Source organism: Melozone crissalis, unplaced genomic scaffold (genome assembly GCF_028551555.1).
Source record: "Melozone crissalis strain CALT ecotype California unplaced genomic scaffold, PUWL_Pcris_2 ptg000045l_1, whole genome shotgun sequence".
Taxonomy (NCBI): domain Eukaryota; kingdom Metazoa; phylum Chordata; class Aves; order Passeriformes; family Passerellidae; genus Melozone; species Melozone crissalis.
The window spans coordinates 14,940,039-14,958,089 of NW_026535823.1; the positions used below are offsets into that span (position 1 = coordinate 14,940,039).

General features: G+C 37.7%; 1 protein-coding gene across 2 annotated transcripts in view; it reads right to left on the reverse strand.

The window, feature by feature from the left end:
• Positions 1–220: 220 nt before the first annotated feature.
• Positions 221–18,051, reverse strand: part of SNX7 (sorting nexin 7) — a 56,236-nt gene continuing 38,405 nt past the window's right edge. For both annotated transcript variants that reach the window (XM_054285658.1, XM_054285657.1), the window contains exons 6-9: positions 17,331–17,530; positions 13,905–13,991; positions 8,324–8,476; positions 221–620 (exon numbers count right to left, since the gene is read on the reverse strand). In XM_054285658.1, coding sequence (XP_054141633.1) covers positions 540–620; positions 8,324–8,476; positions 13,905–13,991; positions 17,331–17,530 — 521 coding nt within the window. In that variant the 3' untranslated portion in view covers positions 221–539. The remainder of the gene's footprint in view (positions 621–8,323; positions 8,477–13,904; positions 13,992–17,330; positions 17,531–18,051) is intronic.

Genomic DNA, 18,051 nt, shown 5'->3' on the forward strand with positions numbered 1-18,051 from the left:
TTTAAAGCAGCATTAATCTCACAGAACATGTTTGGCATCTTTATGTCCTATGTTGCCATTGGGCAACCTGAAAGATCTATTAAAATAATACTAAAGTACTAGTCCTTGAGGACTACATAATTCTGTAAGTACAAGAAATTACTCAAGAAAGAGAATCTAAAGAAGCATGCTAAAATACCAAAATACTTCAAAAAGACGAGGATACAGACTGATGACAAACTTTCCTTAGTCAACTTTTTATTAAAATGGAGCTATTTTTACATATTTAAAATACTTTATATCAAAATTACACAATATTTATGAAAAAAATTGTATGCAAATGCATAAAAATATGTAAAATCAGAGCTAAGCAATATAAAGCAATATATAGCATGTTTCAAAATGTATTTCAGGACTAGAATACCTGAGTGTACAATAAGCTGGTTTCTTGCATTTCACTGATTTTAACAGTTAAATTTAATAATATATCTGATCTCATATAAAGCACTTTGGTTGGGAGAAACTGCATGGAAAAGGCAGAGATCAAGCAGAAATATTTCTCAAGGCCTGTCTTCAGAATCTTCATCCACATGAAGATCCACTGTTTGAGATGCTAGGAAGGACTCCCACGTGGCAAGGCACTGAAAAAACCAAAGAAATACATGAGTGCAGCAGAGAGATTTCTGTGAACTGTTAGCCAAGGAGAAAGAGAATTTAAAAAAATTGCAGAATACACACACATTGTCACAAGCTGCTTTTGTAGGATCATGGTAAGAGCAAAATACGGTTTCCTAGGCAGCTCAAAATGCAAAATGTTACCTGACATGCTGAGTGAGCTGTAAAGGTCAATTTTACATAATGACAGGCACACACTGTGAGCACTGTAATTGTATGTTGTAGCATGGAAGATGCTATCATTAATTATGCTCTTCTTTAATCTGTTCCTTTAGTTACAGGCAAAGATCTCTTCCAAATAGAAAGCACATTGTCAGGCACTGTTCTCTTGTAATCTCTGTGGATTCCTAATGTGTACCCAATTTTCTTTCCAAGTTAAATTAAACCATTTTTTTTTCTAAATAAGGAGAGAATTCATTTTCCCCCAGAGTAATGGGAAAGAAATAGAACCAGAAAGACAGAAGCTGGGAGTAGGGAAATTGTTATCCTTAAGTGGTATTTCTCGGCTTATGGAAAAATGTATTTACAATTGTAAAAACTATTTTTTTTTTATCTGAAGCATCCTGCAGGCAGTAAAATGAAAAAACCAGAAAACCAACAAAACCCCCCAATTACTTTGGTTCAATTTAGCTTAAATGAGTGTTGGCAGCTTGGTAAGCCATTCTAAATCAGAAATTATTGTTGAGAGCCATGGCAAGGCTGTCACAAGGTAACCTGCAGTGAGTTGATGCTTGTTACCCAAAGCACCAGGTTTCTACTATTTCAAGTCTGTCAGTAGAACAGGACAGGCAAATTGCTGCAGTAATTTCCTTGTTCTGATGCTATTGAAAAAAAGCCCTTGAAATGGAAATGTTCTTAAAAAAATTTGACTTACACATTCATACCTATTGTTCTTGACAATGCAGCTGATTTACTACTTCCTCTACACAGTTCTTTTTCCATGAAGAATCTTTATTATGCACCATAAATAAGTCTATTGAAATTTCCCAGGAAATATATATTAAAACCTGGACAGCACACTCCATTTACCTGAACTTTGAATTGAATCAGTACCCTGAAAACAGTGTTATTTCCTAACTGAAATCTTTTGCCAACAACTATTCAAGCCACAGCAACCTGCTAAGCCCAGCTCATTGAAGCACCTTGTATCCATCTGTCATTGCTTAGGAGACATGAAAATGACCCTGCTTGAACTTGCAGCCACCTAACTCCATTAGACATTTCTTGTGAATGACTTCCAAACTCTGCCATGAAATATGGAGATTTAATCATTCTACACTGAAGAGCCAGGTCCTGGTATAACTGCATGTCTGTGTGTCAGCAGATGAGTGGGAGGATCTGATAATGTTAAATATAAGCTTGAAGAGAAAAACAAAGAATACAAACAGGATGACTGGAGCTGGGGGAATCCATGATGATTCAAGGATACAGAACCAGGGATACCCAGAAAATTAAAGGTGACAAAAGTAACAAGAAAAAGAAAAAAAAAAAAAAAGCAGTAGCTTTGTCTCTAAAGACATAAGAAAGTAGAACAAGTGGGTCTTCAGGAAAATGAGAGCAGTTAAAACCCCGAGCCAACTGAACTAAAAGATCACAAAGAAAAAGCATGAGTTTACTATTGCACAGGTTTTTGGCTATTATCAGGTACGACATCATTCCTGTTATTCACATTTAAATTCATGGATACCTTGAATTTACTGCCCCAGTCTTTCTCTTCAGATCTTGCTGACAAAAGTCCCAAGTAACTTCTGCTGCTCTTGCACACAACAACATTATGCTACTGTTCAGAGTGTATCTAAAGTCTGAATTACTGTGAAAAGAGAGGACTAACAGGATAAGGTTCATGTGGAAATCTGCTTTCTTCATTGACTTTTTGGAGAAATGTTATTTAGAAATGGTACACCAGGGAGAAACAGTGACGATACTGCCAGCCTGAACAGTAAAATACAAGTGTTGAAAACTGATTTCTGATTTAAAAGGTCTTTTTGACCTTTTGTATAAAGCCTTAAAGTTTGATCATTAGATTCTCCCCTACTTCACTGTGGCATCTGAGTCTATCTGAGAGGCTTGAGCTGGAATGTGGCCTCTTGGTTTTGAAATGTCGGTGAGGCAGCTACTAGCAATTTGTCTTCACTGTGGCTCTCAAACTCCTCAATTTCTGTTTGTTAGAGCCCAGCCTGGATCACCATCCTAGAAAGCTGCAAGGCACGGCTGTTTTTCTAAGCTTTTTCTAGGTGTGGTACAAGAAAACATCACTTTTTCTTGAAGTGTCTTTCATTGGAAATGACAGATTTTTTTTCTGAACCACAGTTTAACTGAATTACCACATAAGTCCAAGTTTTGTTATTCCATCATTTCAGTAATGTGAATTAAAATACATGTATTGGCATTGGCTGCAATGTAAAAATGGCTTTGTGTTATCTTTGCAACACTGAGCCAAGCTGCACATGTTAAAATGCAATAGTAATACATTGCTTGACCAGATAGATATGATCTACTCAAGTCTGTCCAGACAAAGATGCAAAGCATTTTTTTCACACAAGTTATTCAGCTTATAATTTATCCCTCTTTATGGAACCAAAACACATTTTTAAAAATGTAAGAGCAATGGTGGCTCATTTCACTGTCAGACATCACAGTGCTCCTACAGCTGACAAACTTTATAATTAACCACACCAAAATAAAACTAGATCCCTGTGCCTTAGGGCCAAGCTTTTCACATTGTGAAGCATGAACTGCATAAACAACATTTTGTTAGTGATGTATACTTCAACATTATTACCAAATGACTTTACTCCATTCTCCTGGGAGGTTGAAAATGGAGATCAAAATAGAGGATCAGCCAGTTTTCACAAAGGAGACAGAAATGAGAAAACTCCAGAAAATCCAAACAGAGGAAATTAAATGTGTTTGCACAGGATTGAAATTCATAATCCAATTACTCGTAAAAGTCCAATGGAAAACATAATAAAAAGCCTAAATACACAAAATGAAATAGCGAGAACTTAAATAAGGCTACTTTACCTGAAATATTCTGATTACTACTGGAGGACACATATCTATTCTGCAACATCATTCTTAGAAAAAGCAGCAAAAAGTTTTTCATATAGTATAATTTCATATATAATGAAAAAGGAGATATAAAAATTGAATATGTAGTAAGGATGCTAGCAGAAGCAGTGTGTCCCATGCCATGTGTGTTTCTGTTCCGGTTATCCGTGGCTGATACCTTAAAACCAGCAATTATGATGGAATTTTTTTGGCGTAGAATCTGAAAATGAAGTCTTGTTTGTGTCTGAAAGTATTTCCATTATTTCTGTGTGCAGGGGAACAAAAACTAGACCACTATCTGACTATTAACAGAAATAGTAATTCTCACTCCAAAAAAATCTTCCTGAAATTATTAAAAAAAAAAAATTTAAAGGCTGAAGTGAATGAGGGTTCAAAGATGGATCTGCCTTTGAAGCAACAGGGACAAAGAGGCTCAGATAGGGGAGCTTTTGAAAATCTCATGGAGTTTGGTAGCTGAACTCCCAGGCATGGCTAAGGCAGGATGTAATCAACACACAGGAGCAGCCAACTTTCTGCTACATGACCAAATGACTGCTTAAATGCATCACTAGAGAGGCCTATAGGGCAAATAAAAAATCTCATCTATTTTTCTGTAACTTTTACAAGACTGAGAGGTTCATAAGGGCTTTGGAGTTAGAGGGAAGTTGCTGTAATGGGGAACAAGTATTGCTTTGAATCTTTTGGATCCATTTATGCCTGTACAACAAATTGTGCTTGAAACACTTCAGAAAATCAGGAAATTATTTACTTTTTTGAAAAATAGTAAGATGTGCCAATACCAACAAGAATCTGACTATATCAAAGGTAACTAATTATCTGATTAAGATGCGGGGATTAATTACCCATGCAATAAATAAAATCAAATTATATACTTTAAAACAAAGGTTCATCCATGCTCAAGAGAAAACAAATTCTTTCAATGCCAAAACTATCATCCGATTTTAGGAAAAACCACCAATCTGTCTGCATTTCCTGGAGTACCCAACAAGCAGTGGAAACCCAAACTCTGGTATATTTGCTGGATTTGCAATCTATAACTAGTCTTTGGGTTGGACTGTAACCTAGCCACTTATTCTGGTGGTTTCCTAAAAAAAATAGGTTGCCAAAATTCATTGGCTGCATATGTACTAGCTATACTAAACACATGAGAAAAAAAATGAAAAATTTAGCACATGTTGAATTGCTTCTATTCTTTGAAGCCAGAGTTCAACAGGGCCTGGTTTGGTTCTGCTAGTCTGCAGCAGCAACACCTCAAACCTGCCAGCTAAGTAACACTGCCAGCACCACCACTAACTCTGCATCCTGCTTTGGATTTAGTGATGCTCCATCTTTAGAATATCTATTTCTAAATTAAACAAAATATTCATGGTGACACTCAGTTTCTCAGATGAAAGCTCCACCCTGTGGACAGTTTGTGATTCCAGCTGTTTGGCAGATACCTCTTCTGGACTAAGCTGTCAGACCATGGTGTCATGCCTAAGACCTCATGAAAAGGAATAAAATAAATGGTGCGCTGTTAACACATGCTGAATCAATGCCATTTATTTCAGAAATAGAAGTAAATTGATGAACTTTTAAAAACTAAAACCTTTTCATTTTGTTTCAGAAAATCCTCCTTATTCTAGCAACACATTTACTGTCATTGTAAGTACAATATTATTTTGGATTTAAGACTTTGTGGAATACAGAGAGACTTAAGGATGTTTTCAACTCTTTTCCAGAGCAAAGAAAGTACAGAACTGTATGAAGCACTGAGACCAGCTACAGGAATACCAAATGATTGGTCAGTCATGGTAATTCTTGGCTCCTAAATGATTTTAAATATATTATAACAAACCTTGCACATTATCAATTGAAAGCTTTCATTTTCAACAATGTAAATCTGTAACACTGGGATTTTATTCACGTCTTTGTTACCACAGCATTGAGAGACACAAAACAGCTGTAGAAACAAAGGAACACCTCCTATTCAAGTTTAATAAATGCAGATAGCCAGTGAACTGGAAGACTACAGGAATAACTTCTAAATTGTAAATCTGGAGAAACATTATTACAGGTAACACTTTGGAGTAACATTTAATTCATGTGAACATTAATTCAGCTAAGGAAGAGATGCTCTTTTGTGCTAGCTAAGTGATGCTTGACAAGTTGACAGCAGAATCCTTAGGAGGCAACTACAATTAAGCTAAAACCCAAACAAATGTAAGGTCATATTCTTTGCCCATTGTGACAAAGATGAAATAATATTTTGGAAATTCTAGTGTACTTTGACACGCTGCTGTGTTGTGTTTGACCACACTGGCTTGGGTTTATAGTTTTGAAGGGCTGCATTCTCTACTGCAGCAGCCATCAGAAAGTACAAGATGCCTGTCTCTCAGTACTTTGTGGCTCCCAAAATCTAAGGGCTGCAGAGAATCACTGTGAACAGAAATGTCTCCTCCTTTAGTTGTGTGCCTGGGAAATGCACTCAGCAAGGGAAGTAATGAGAAGCACAGTGAAATGCTGCTGTAGAGAAGAGAATGGGACACTGCTCGTGGAGAGGCACAGACAGTTTAACTGAGGGTAGGGGGAAGTTGTGGAAAGGATGAGAAGCAGGTAGTGACTAAGTTAGAAAGCAGGAGATGATTTCTTATAGGAGCTGGACAGAAGAACTGGGTGACTGAATCACATTCATAGCATCCATGGTGCCTGGGAAAATGCACAGATCATGCTTTGGGGAAGAGAAAAGGCAGGAAATAACATGTGGGATGTTACAGCAAGAAAAGGCTTAGTAAGCATCAAATGGTGCATCAAAAGTCTGAATGAGTAACTTCAGACATGTGAAAGAATGCTAATGAAGCAAGTAATAACTGAACAAGTGAAAAACACTGTAACAGACACTGTGTTTGTGCATGAGTTTAATGAGTCAGACTCTAACTATTACATTTAAGGCTGGATTCTCTTTCCTACTGAAAGCATAAAAACAATATTCTGCTTCTCAGGTTTCTGAGATTCCCTTCCTGAAGTTTCACTCCCAAACACCAGGTGCAGATGCCAGAACTGCTTTTCCTGCTGCTTTCTGAAGTATACAACTTGTAGTTTAAATACACAGGCCTCTGACAGTAATCAGTAATCACTTCTCTAATAATTAACCATCACTGTTAACCACGGGTCTCAAATAAACAAATTTTAGGTGAAAACTCCCAATCAAAATATTAACTTTATCAAGTTCTTTTGAATATCATGATTAGATGGTGATTTTATGATAAAACAGAAAGAGATTGGTAAGCTCTTACTTTGCAAACAAGGAGTGATAGAGTTAGCACAATTGTTACTTATTATTGCAACTGCTGTAGTAAGATAAGGTGCTTTTTTCATTATTCAAGAAAAGCACCAACAAAAGGTTGTGCCTCAGTATAAACCAACTTGTCTGGTATTTCAGAGGCTATTTAAGAACCTCTGGCAGTTACAGAGAGAGCTGAATAATTTTCTACAGTTTGTGGCTTAAGAACAGTAATTTAATGTACAATATGTGCTTTAGTGCTCCGGATTAAACTTCTAATTCAGCAAAAAACCATTTCTAGACAGGAAAAAGAACCAAATAATTATTTTTATATTTTAGCTAATCAGTCACAAAGAAAATATTCTAATATAGTTCAGCATTGTTTTAACATACATATTGCTGCTATAGAAGTCAGAGACCATCAATAAACGAAGACAATGTAAGAGGATGCCAAAAGCTTGCTGCCTGATTTCTGAAAATATTTTGATCTTAATATGTAACAACAGATTGTCAATGTCCATGCATCTCACAGACTGCATATTAATTAATTAGACTTGATAATCAAGAGCTCTGTCTTTTCAATTATGTTTTAACAAAATGATTTGTAAAATCAGAGCACTGCCATTGGCTAATGTGCAATCCATAAAAGGCTCAGACTACAGGACTGAAGTTACACATACCAAAATATATCTGTGAAAATGACTAATTTATGATTAATAGATAGCTCAGTGCATTCCATTTTTTCCCCCAAAAGTAAGGAGAAATTATTTTAAAACCTTCAAGACATGTGGGATATTTTCAAAATGCGCATTTCAATCAACATGGTGTTCCCCATGAGGAAACTTCACAGAATGCTTAATGTATTTTGTTATATGTTTTTAAATTCTTCTTCCTAGCATATATTCTTGGAAATTCTTACCAAGAATATTACCTGAGGCATTTGAGCTGAAAATAAAAATCTGATGGAATCACACTTAAATGTTTTCCTCATACAGGTCTGAGCCTTTCAGAGGGCTTCTTCATGCTCTCACAGCAAAATGTTTCCAAACTGAAATATAGCAGCTGACACTGAACCAAAAATCATGTTCCAAGTTGTTGTGGTTAGTAAAACAAGAGTGCCCTCTGTCGATGATGAACTCAGGATCAACGACTTGGGCACAATAAAATATATTCTGCTTGAAATTTGTCAAATTAAGCATAACTGCCCCACTATTCCCACAGAAACTGATTCCAAAGTTATCAAATATTTGAACTAAAATGGAAAAATTCCTCCTTACCATGGACTTCTTCACTGAAATAATAAAAAAATAACATTTTTGTGAGAAAGAGTTTTACCTCTTCATAGTAACGTAGATTATTCTCAGCCACATTTGTGAATGTTGATCTCATATCCCACTGCATGTTCTGCTTCCATCTGTCCCAATCTGCTTTCAGAGCATTATTGGCATGTTCAACTTTGTCTTCAAGTTTCCCAATCTCTTCTGAGAACTAAATATTAATTTTAAACATTAAAAAATATTAGGAAAATCACCATTTCCAAAATTATTTAAACCAATTGACTGTAGTGGAGATGAAGAGAACTGCAGAATCAAGGCTAGTATTTAACTTAGCAAAAAAAGTCTTTTCCCAGGGATAAATTTAAAATTAATTCTTAATTAATAACTCACTACAATTTTTGAAATATTAATAAGAGAAAATATAGATCAGAATGAAAGTATTCCTGGAGATATATTTTATTACTGAGAGAATTACAGACTCTGGCACCTCTTTACTAGCACTTGACATTAATGCATTAAAACAGAAATATATAGAGGGCTTTACCGAAGCAGAATCAATTGTACAAATTAGATTTGGCGAGGAAAACTGAGAAAATCCTGTCAGAATCTTTGATAACAGGAGAAAACAGAATGGGGAGAAGACAGCAGAAATCAAAATCACAAGCTTTCTGATTTCTTGCCTGTCACATTACCATCTTTTCTTGTGGAACTGTGTGTGACCATATGAGGGAAAAAGAAATACAGAAGCAGAGAAAGAAATGAAATGACTTCTACAGAGAAGAAACTCTTTCACAGCAATCCAGGACCCAAAACTTTGAGGGCTACTCTTCAGACATTACTTGGTTCTCATTACTGTAGATGCACAAGCTGACTTGCCAGCTAATGGGAGTAAGTGGACAGCAGCCCTGTCTTTAATGAGTTTTTCTGGTCTTCTCAGTAATTTGGTTACCTATTGTCATTTACTCATCAGCTGTGTCTGTTCTGGCTGGCACCAGGTCACAGAACATCTCCTGTCACATCTCCTGTCACATCTCCTGTGGCTACAGTGCAAAATCCCCTGCTGGGACTGCAGAGCCACTGTCTGCAGCAGGAGGGAAGGCAGGCACAAAACCACCAAAATAAGGAACATCAAGCAGGAAAACTTAATTCCTTGGATTGCTTCCATTGCAACTCAGGTTCATACATTTCTTCTTCATCCTTATATTCTGCCATAAAGCAAATAGCTTCCTCTTCATACCACACCTGTGTGAAATTGGATAGCTACTTTTACTTTCTGCAGAGCTAGTGTTTTCATTGATAGGAAGTTCAGGATTCCAGGACTAACTTCCAGGATTTTAAAGGAATGCTTATGCTCCTGGTAGAACACAGAAACCTCAGAACTCGGAGCAAGACATGGAAAGCCTGGGTGCACAGCCTCAGCTTGGACCATGCAGGGGAGAACAGTGATCGAGTGCAACAGCAGTGATGCTGCCATCAGACACAAACTGAATCATCAAACACTGCCTGAAAGGGTCACAGAACCTGGATCCCATTGTGCTCTTAAAGAAGCCAAGAACTCCTTAGCTAGTAAAACTGAAAATTTCACCTGAATCAATGTTATCCACAGTCAATAACAAACATTTTTAGTTAGATTTGATTTCCGCACTGATTTTCTTTGCCACACTTCTAGGTTAATGACATACTGGTTATTAATGAGGAACAAAATGAAAAAAAAAATATTTCTACTTTACTGAAAAGCCTAAGTTTAGTTATCTGGCCAAACTACTAATCAAGCTACAGACAAGAATAATTTCAACTATTAACACTGCATTCAAAATGAAAAGGCTAATCCAAAGCTTAAATGTGGGGGAATTACCTTTAAAGGAATTACAGACAACTGGATTTGGTATTTTGACCATGTTCCATGCTAATTGCTTTTCCTTCAAATACCAAAAAATGAATGTGCACAGAATACTGAAAATGATGACATTTTAAAGATGATTTAGAGCAGGAAAGGCAGTTGAATCCATTCTCTGCCTTCTCAAAAAAAAAAAAGTTCCTATGTAGGAATACACTAGTCTATACACATAAAGAACTTTGACTTAAAAGTCCTGGCTGCAGCTTCCCCTTACCTCCTTGGTCTTTACAACTTTATAACTTTAAGTTATTTTACAGTTTGTTTTTGTCTACCCTTTTCTAGGAACTACAAACTTCTTCCATACTGCAGTCAGAACATGATATGGACAGGCAGACTGTTACACAACTCTGCCTGGATATGCAGTTTAAACATCCCACTCCAAAGCCCCAAAAAAATCACATGTTGTATTAAGCAGGGGTTGGACTTATGGTCTAAAGGCAGCATTATGACACATGTCACCATGTCAAGTAGACATGTTCAAGGTCTACTTCTTCAAAACTGAAAAAAACCAACAATGCTACTCTCTTTAGCTGCCATGACAGCAGAAATTGAAGAAGAATGGCTTGGAGTTAACTAAAACATCTAGTTTTTGTTAAGTCCAAACCAAACCACACCTAGCATGTTCCTCATTTACAAGGTGTAAATTGTTACAACTGATCCTGCAAATTAAACAGGATTCTTAATCCATTTTCTTACAAGGATCTCACTGAGGCAGCCAGTGTGAGAAATGAAATCTCCCACCACAGCACTAATCAGCCAGGGGACCAGAGCTCAGGAAGGTGGGAGCCAGGCATTGCTAGGGCAGAGTGCTGCAGACATGGACTGTGTGACTGTAGCCAAGGAGACATGGCCCAATAGCCAGATTACATGGTGACAGTATTTTACACCATCTCACTAAGCAAAATAGCACAAATTTCTAGCTGCTATGTGAATTAATCCTACAGCTTGGTGATACTAACCCCTTTTTAGCCTGGAGTTAAAACACAAAATATATTCAGAATGTAATAGATTCAGCATTTCATCTCTTTACTACTCAGTTTCAAGCCTGAACACTAGAATCCTTAAGTTGGCATTTAATGCTTATCTTGCTTTGTCAGAGCACATTAATACCAACCTTTTTTTTCAGAATTATTATCAGCCCTAGTGGCAAGACTAAAACCATTAAAAATGCCCAAACCATAGAGGGATACACCAGCATTGCTGTGTAACCTTCAGGATGGAGTGAGGGAGTCATGGAGCAGCATATTCCACTATCTTTTCAGCCACAGCTCTGGAGGTAAGAAATGCCTGGTTAAGCAGGAGGGTACCAAAATCGAGCCCAATCTCTCTGTCAGAGCCTGCATGCAAAATCACAGTCTTCAAACCACCCATACCCTGAATAACAGCCTCCTTTACGGACCAAATTTGGGAGTAAAAACCAAGGTTCTGGCTTTTGTAGCAGCACCAGCAGCAGCTGGTTTCTAACACAGCTAAAGAAAACATTTTTTTCCCAGCTGATTAGACTAATGTCCCATAAGGTTTAATTTGCAATTTCAGCCTATTTCATCTGCACTGACCTTAGGGATGTTTTACATTCTTCTGCTGTACAACCTTGTATTTGTTAAATCATTTAATGTTTGCCACGACCAATGCTAAATATCTCACAGCCTTTTATCAGCTCTAATGACAGTCTGAGACTTCTTATCTGTGGTGGAAATGTACTTCAAATGAGATTAGGGTTCATGCCACTCATTGTCAGCAAAATTTCTGGCTACTAGATGGCACTGACAAGTTCAATCTGACATCTATGAGATCATTAGAAGCTACAGGAGGTCTGCATAGGAATAGATATGTACAAATATACCCAAACTTGGTGTCTGAGACCTGCTCCAACAACATACCTGTATTATGACCACCTTTATAAGAAATAAGTCCGATTAGAAGTGGTAGAAAATATTTCAACACATAATAAAAATGAAAACATATTAAAAAAATGACCAAGAAAATAGTTAAGTCACTTGAATGGTTAAAAATAGCAGTACACCATTCTCTGTTGCCAAACTATTCTTACTAGAAAAAGGCTTCAGCTTCTAATTAAGAAAAAGTCTTCAGGATACAGCTGCCACTCAATTAGAGAACACAGGATTTTATTATCAGATTAGACTAACAGACATCTGTTTTACTGCTCTTCTGAGACTGCAAGAAGAACCAGACTCTCAAAAACAGGATTTTCTGAAATTAGTAAGAAATAGAGGGGTTGGAAAGATAAAGCAAAGATCTGAACACCTGGGGAATCAGTGTCCAAAGCCTTTACCAAACTGTAAATGCAGATATGGAAACATACACACAGTGAAAAAAATAAGTTTGGGCAAACTGATTTCAAAATCCTCCTGGAAGCAAGTGCAACCATCTCATGATGGAGTAAACCACTGTCAATATCAAATCAACATGGTATGATCAGTACTACACTAAAATAAAGATATCCCTTTTTTATTTGTAACAGTTCAGGAAAAGGGAGTGCATGCACACTGTCTGAGAGCTCCATCAGATTATAACAGGAAATGCATCCTGAAAAGAGAGCACGTCCTGCCAGGCTATGGTGTCTTTTCTGCAGTAAACAACAACGAGTCTGGCTGCTAAACAAGCTGTATGGAGCTGAATTCATCTCTGAGTGCACCTGCCTGGCTACCCAACTCCCAGCCTAGGGGGCTTCTCCAACTCACCATCCTCTGAGCATTTTATAAGAGCTTCAGGCTTTAGACTAAGAAAAAAGGACAGGAGAAATAGCAAATAAAGTAGAAAAACAAAAACAAATTACAGAACACAAAATTTCTGCTTCAGGAAAAAAAAAAACCCAAAACCAGAGATATTTACTTAATGTCCCACTGCATTACACAGAGGCAAATTGTTGTATAATATACCATAGCCATTGTAGATATCTGAGTTCAGCAATATATTCTTATTTATTCATCTCAGTGCCAAAAAAATCAAATGAAAATATGTATTTAAAGTGCCAAAAAGTATGTAAACAGCTCATCTTTACATGGAAACTAATTAGAACAAGCCCAGTAAAAAGTATCTGGAATGTTAAAGATTTTCTCCTTTGATGTACTAAAATGGTATTAGTAATTCTTACATATTATTTACACTGTATAACACTTGGTGTTAATACTGTGTTAAAAGGACATTATTTAGACTAGAAAGTTTAACTATCAAAAATTTTTAAAATGCCAATTCTCATCCCAGAGGTTGTTTTTATTTGGCTGCTGAGCCTTCCTGGTGGTTTTGGGGATGCCTGCCCAGTTAGAGTCTGACTTCACTGGAATGAATGAAAGTTTCATATTGGAAGAAAAAAAATATCCCTGGGCCCAACTAGAAAAACCAGAAACCTGTAAGAACAGAACATTTTACTTTAAATAAGTTTAATGAACAGTTTTGCTGATTCTAATCCCCTCCTCTACCTCTCCTACATCACTGAAGCAGCAGCTATGAGAGCACTGCAGCAACTGTTACTTTCTTTTAACTGCAAAAATGAGCCGTGGTCAGGTCTGTGTTGACAAAGGCCAGTGGTTGCCCACCACGACCAGCAGCCCAGCTACTCAGTGCTGCTTCTTGCTGGTGCTGGCCTTTGCCTGGCACCAGAGCTGCCAGTCTGGGGACAGCCCCCAGTCCCAGCCCCTGGCCTCAGAGGACAGCGTCCTTCTGTGCCTCTCCTGCTGCTACAACACGGCCTGGAAGAGGCCAGCCTTCTGAAAACACTTACCAGGTCCTTCTCTGTCTTTTTATTGGCTAAAGCATCAACTTTGGAATCCAGCTCGCCTTGAATTTGGTCTCTCCTTTTCAAAACACCCTTAGTAGGGAAGGAAAAAAAATAAAGAAGTAAACTGCACCAAATTTTAGCTCTTTCAGAAAACAATCAAACAAGTTGGCTATTTGATAAACAAGACCACAGAATGATACCATTTAATAATTTAGACATGATATATGTTTTATCAAAAAAAAACCAACTTAAAATAATGAAGACTTATTTTTCCATACCTGTATTTTATCTTACAGGTTTTTCAATAATCTTACTAAATCCAAAATCAGTGCCACAAGAATCTGCCATACACAATATCACTGCCAGTTGTATAAGCAGAACTGCTACAGGAGTTTACTTGGTATCAACTTAACTTACAATATATTCCTTAAAAAACAGCAACATGAATTTACCAAATCTCATGAACAGAAGTATCTTCTTTGAGTAAAATTTACAATATAAAGCAGAATGACTAGAAATAGTATACAAGGCATTATTGAAATTGTGACTTTAACCTTTAATATTATTTTGTAAGTGCCAAATATGGTTCTGGCAAATCAGAAAAAAAATATCAGAAAAGTCAGATAAAATTATCACAGGAATGAAAGCTTTTCTACCATTAATATATGTGCTTATTTTCAGAATACATAATTTTTACCTTTTTTGAAACTATCTTATCAGGTATTGGGTTTTTAGCATAATGTCAAAAAATAATTAGAAAGGGGAAGCAATATTACTCATTAAGCTACAAAACATGAACAGCATTTCCAATGCTCATTTGCTCTGAGACCTTGATGAAGCCTTACAAATGTCTCTTTGCCTTAGCTTCCTCATCTGTAAAAGCACACTCAGGTATGCTTTTCTTGCAGAAGTGTTGCAAGGCCTTAATATTTTTGAAAAAAAAAATCAGAAGCAGAACATATGTAATTACAAATCTCAAAACCTTCTTTTACATTACCTTGCCACAACTGGTTTTACTGCTTCTTCTGCAGAGATGTTCAGTATTCACCTCTAGCATAGGGCATGTTGAAACAGCACAGGGCACAAGCAGCTTTACCTTCTCTAGCTCTCTTTTTGACTGAGTTCTCTCTGAAATTTTGGCACTTTAGCAAACATGATAGAATAATTTAAGAGCTTAATTTTCAAGTAATTTTGCAATGTTCCTTTTTGAACAGGTAATCACTATAAAAACCTGGTAAATCTGACTTTGGGTTTTTCTGAGCAATAGATCAGCAATATAGATGAATGCTTATCAATACCTTGGAATCTTTTGGTTAGATAAATACAGAAAATGTTTATCTGGAAGCACAGAAGTGCAAAAAACAAACTGTCTGGAATAGCTTTTCTTCATAAAGAAAAGTTATTTCTCTTTTTTCCTATTTCTTTTGCCTCTTTTAAAACTTTTAATGACAGCTTGGCAACATTTATCACACATACGCTTTCAATTACAAGACAAAACCAATTAACATTAAGGTGCTACATCAACAAGTGCCGAGTTCTAATTGCAAACAAAGGCACTATACTTTTAAAACATATTATTATACTTCTGCAGGTTTTTTGTACAATACTTAATGGTATCTTGCCACAAAACACACAATTTTATGTGGACCCATAACTAATTAACGCTGTAATTTGTACCCTGCGGGACAGCAGATTTGTTCTGTGGGTCAGTTAGGAAGGGGTTGGTCCAGATGTAAATATTTTAGTTATGAATCCAACTCTTTTCCTAGTTACAGGCTGGACTTTCAACGCTGGAAAATACAAGGATTGTACTGTATTGATCACACCTTGTTCTGCACATTTGCAAGTGATCTTGGCAGCACTGCACCAAGGTCCCTGGGATGAGGGGTTAAACACACCTCTGAAAGGCTTACTAGTGGGTGACTTCCACAGAGTATTTTGGGTATTTTATTTTAGTGGCTAGCATTTCCCTGGGGAAGTAAGCAGTAAGTAAAATAAAAATCCATGGTAAATGAAGGGAAAGGAACAGTTGTGGAATAGGAATGAGCTACTGAAGGAAGACTTCTTCCCTGGACAGGACCTCATGGCAGCCTAATACTGTGTTGCAAGTGCTGCATCAAGAAAGCTACAAGCAGAAAAATTATGCAGTGGGCAACAGTAAGGTGTGCAGGAAGAGCCAGGTAATCATCCCGGGGCTTGCCCCCAGAAATCTTTCTATGCTCTGCACAGAGCAGAACGCCTGAGAAAGGGTGAGGGTGAGCCAGGCTGCAAAATAGAAGGCAGTGAGTAGGCAGCATCTCCTCAGTAGCATAAAGACTACAATTGCTTCTGGGTAACATAGAAATTCTGAAAAATAAGATTGGAAGTGGGGGAGAAGATGACCTGCTAGGACAGTAATCTCTTCAGATCTTTAAGCAAAGCAGTACCTATCTCCATCTACCAGAAAAAAATGAGGACTGTGAGATACAGGACATTTTGTATGGCCCCTTTTTCTGTGAAGCTTGTTTTAAAGACAGCAGTCATTGCAGCAGGAATTCCTAACTCTCAGTAGCTAAGCCTTACTGAGAAATTGGCAATACCCTGCAGAGTGCCACCAAAGGCTCAGTTAACTTGGGTCTTGCTCTATCTATGGACTGTAAGACCCCTACCCAGAAACCACTACAGCAGGAGCTGGGTTCCCAGCAGTAACACAACAGATTCTGCAGCTGGCATTGCTCAAAACCTAGACAAAGAGGGGTTTGTACACATGTTCTGCTTTCTGTAGGCAGCAAAGTGGGAATTATGACACACTGAATTCAGTTGCTTTATTATGCTGATTATCCACCAGCACTGACTGTATGAACTCTGGAGTCTGATTTTTTACATCCTCTCCAAGTGTAAGCAAAATACATACATAAAGGGAACTGAGAGCAGTAGCTTATGGCAAAGACTAACACATGCTTATATAATGGTACAGAGACTGGAAGTTCCCAGCTGTTCAGGAAAAAGAAAACATACTTAAGAAGAGCTCCTAGAAAGGGAAAAACCTCTCCACTCCTTTTCCCACACACAATCTGTTACTCAATGAGTTCATATTTTTGCAGTGTCAGGGAAGGTCTTTCTCAACTGCTGTTCCCAAAACCTCACTGCTACAATGCAGAGCTCACTGCAGATGACAAACCTAGATACCCTAGCACAGTTACCCATGGCTGCCTGCCAGGCAAAACTATCAGACTCTTCTTATTTGGAAGGGGCACCTCTTGCCTGATTAGCAAGAGAAACCGGACCAATCGGATTCCCCAATAATGGACAGGAATCATATGCCATGCATGCTTTGTACCGAGTAAATACAGGGACATTTTCATCAGCTACAAATTCTCTCCTGGACATGGTCACTGGCCTAAGTCAAATTTTATACTGAGCCATCAGGAGTCCTTCAGGAAAGCTTACCATGAGAATGTCGCTGTAGAGGACGTACTCATGCAGCATGGGCAGCAGGTGCTCTGAGAGCCCTGCCATCCTCCTCTCGGTGGCCCTGCAGCAGCGCTCGATGCAGCCGGCCAGGCCCTTCAGGGAGTCGCCTATGGCCTCCTCCGACGCCGACCACAGCGTGTGGATGGGGCCGTACTCCTTCATCTCACTGCAGTAGTCTTAAAAGGAACAGATACACCTATTACTCTTCATTTATAGAGATCTAAGGGATACTAAGTGCAATTTCATATTTACTGTGAATCAAGCAAGAGACTGACACTAATTTTAAATTTGCTCAAATGACCAAGGTAAGTAAACTCCAGTTCACTGTTAATGAATAAACGAATCAATTACTGTATTGTATTTAAGTAGGTTTGAGAAATTTACCAGCCAAAGTGCCCCACACATTTCACAATGACACACATACTCAGGCAGACCTGAAGAGCTGCATGCAGACACCAACCTTGTAAGGTAATGACCTGCATTACCTTGCACTGTCTTCAAGAAGAGCAACAGGAGCCACGGCAGCTGGTCTGACTTGATGACTTCTACTGCCCTGAATTCCTCTGCTTCTTGGTAACAGTAATGTTCCAAATACAGTCTCACTTATTGAAACTGGAAGCTTTGTTATGTCCCAAAAGCTTTAGAAGAAGCACTGAAGTTCACTCCTGCTCAACAGGTATCTCCTTCAGTAGTTTTT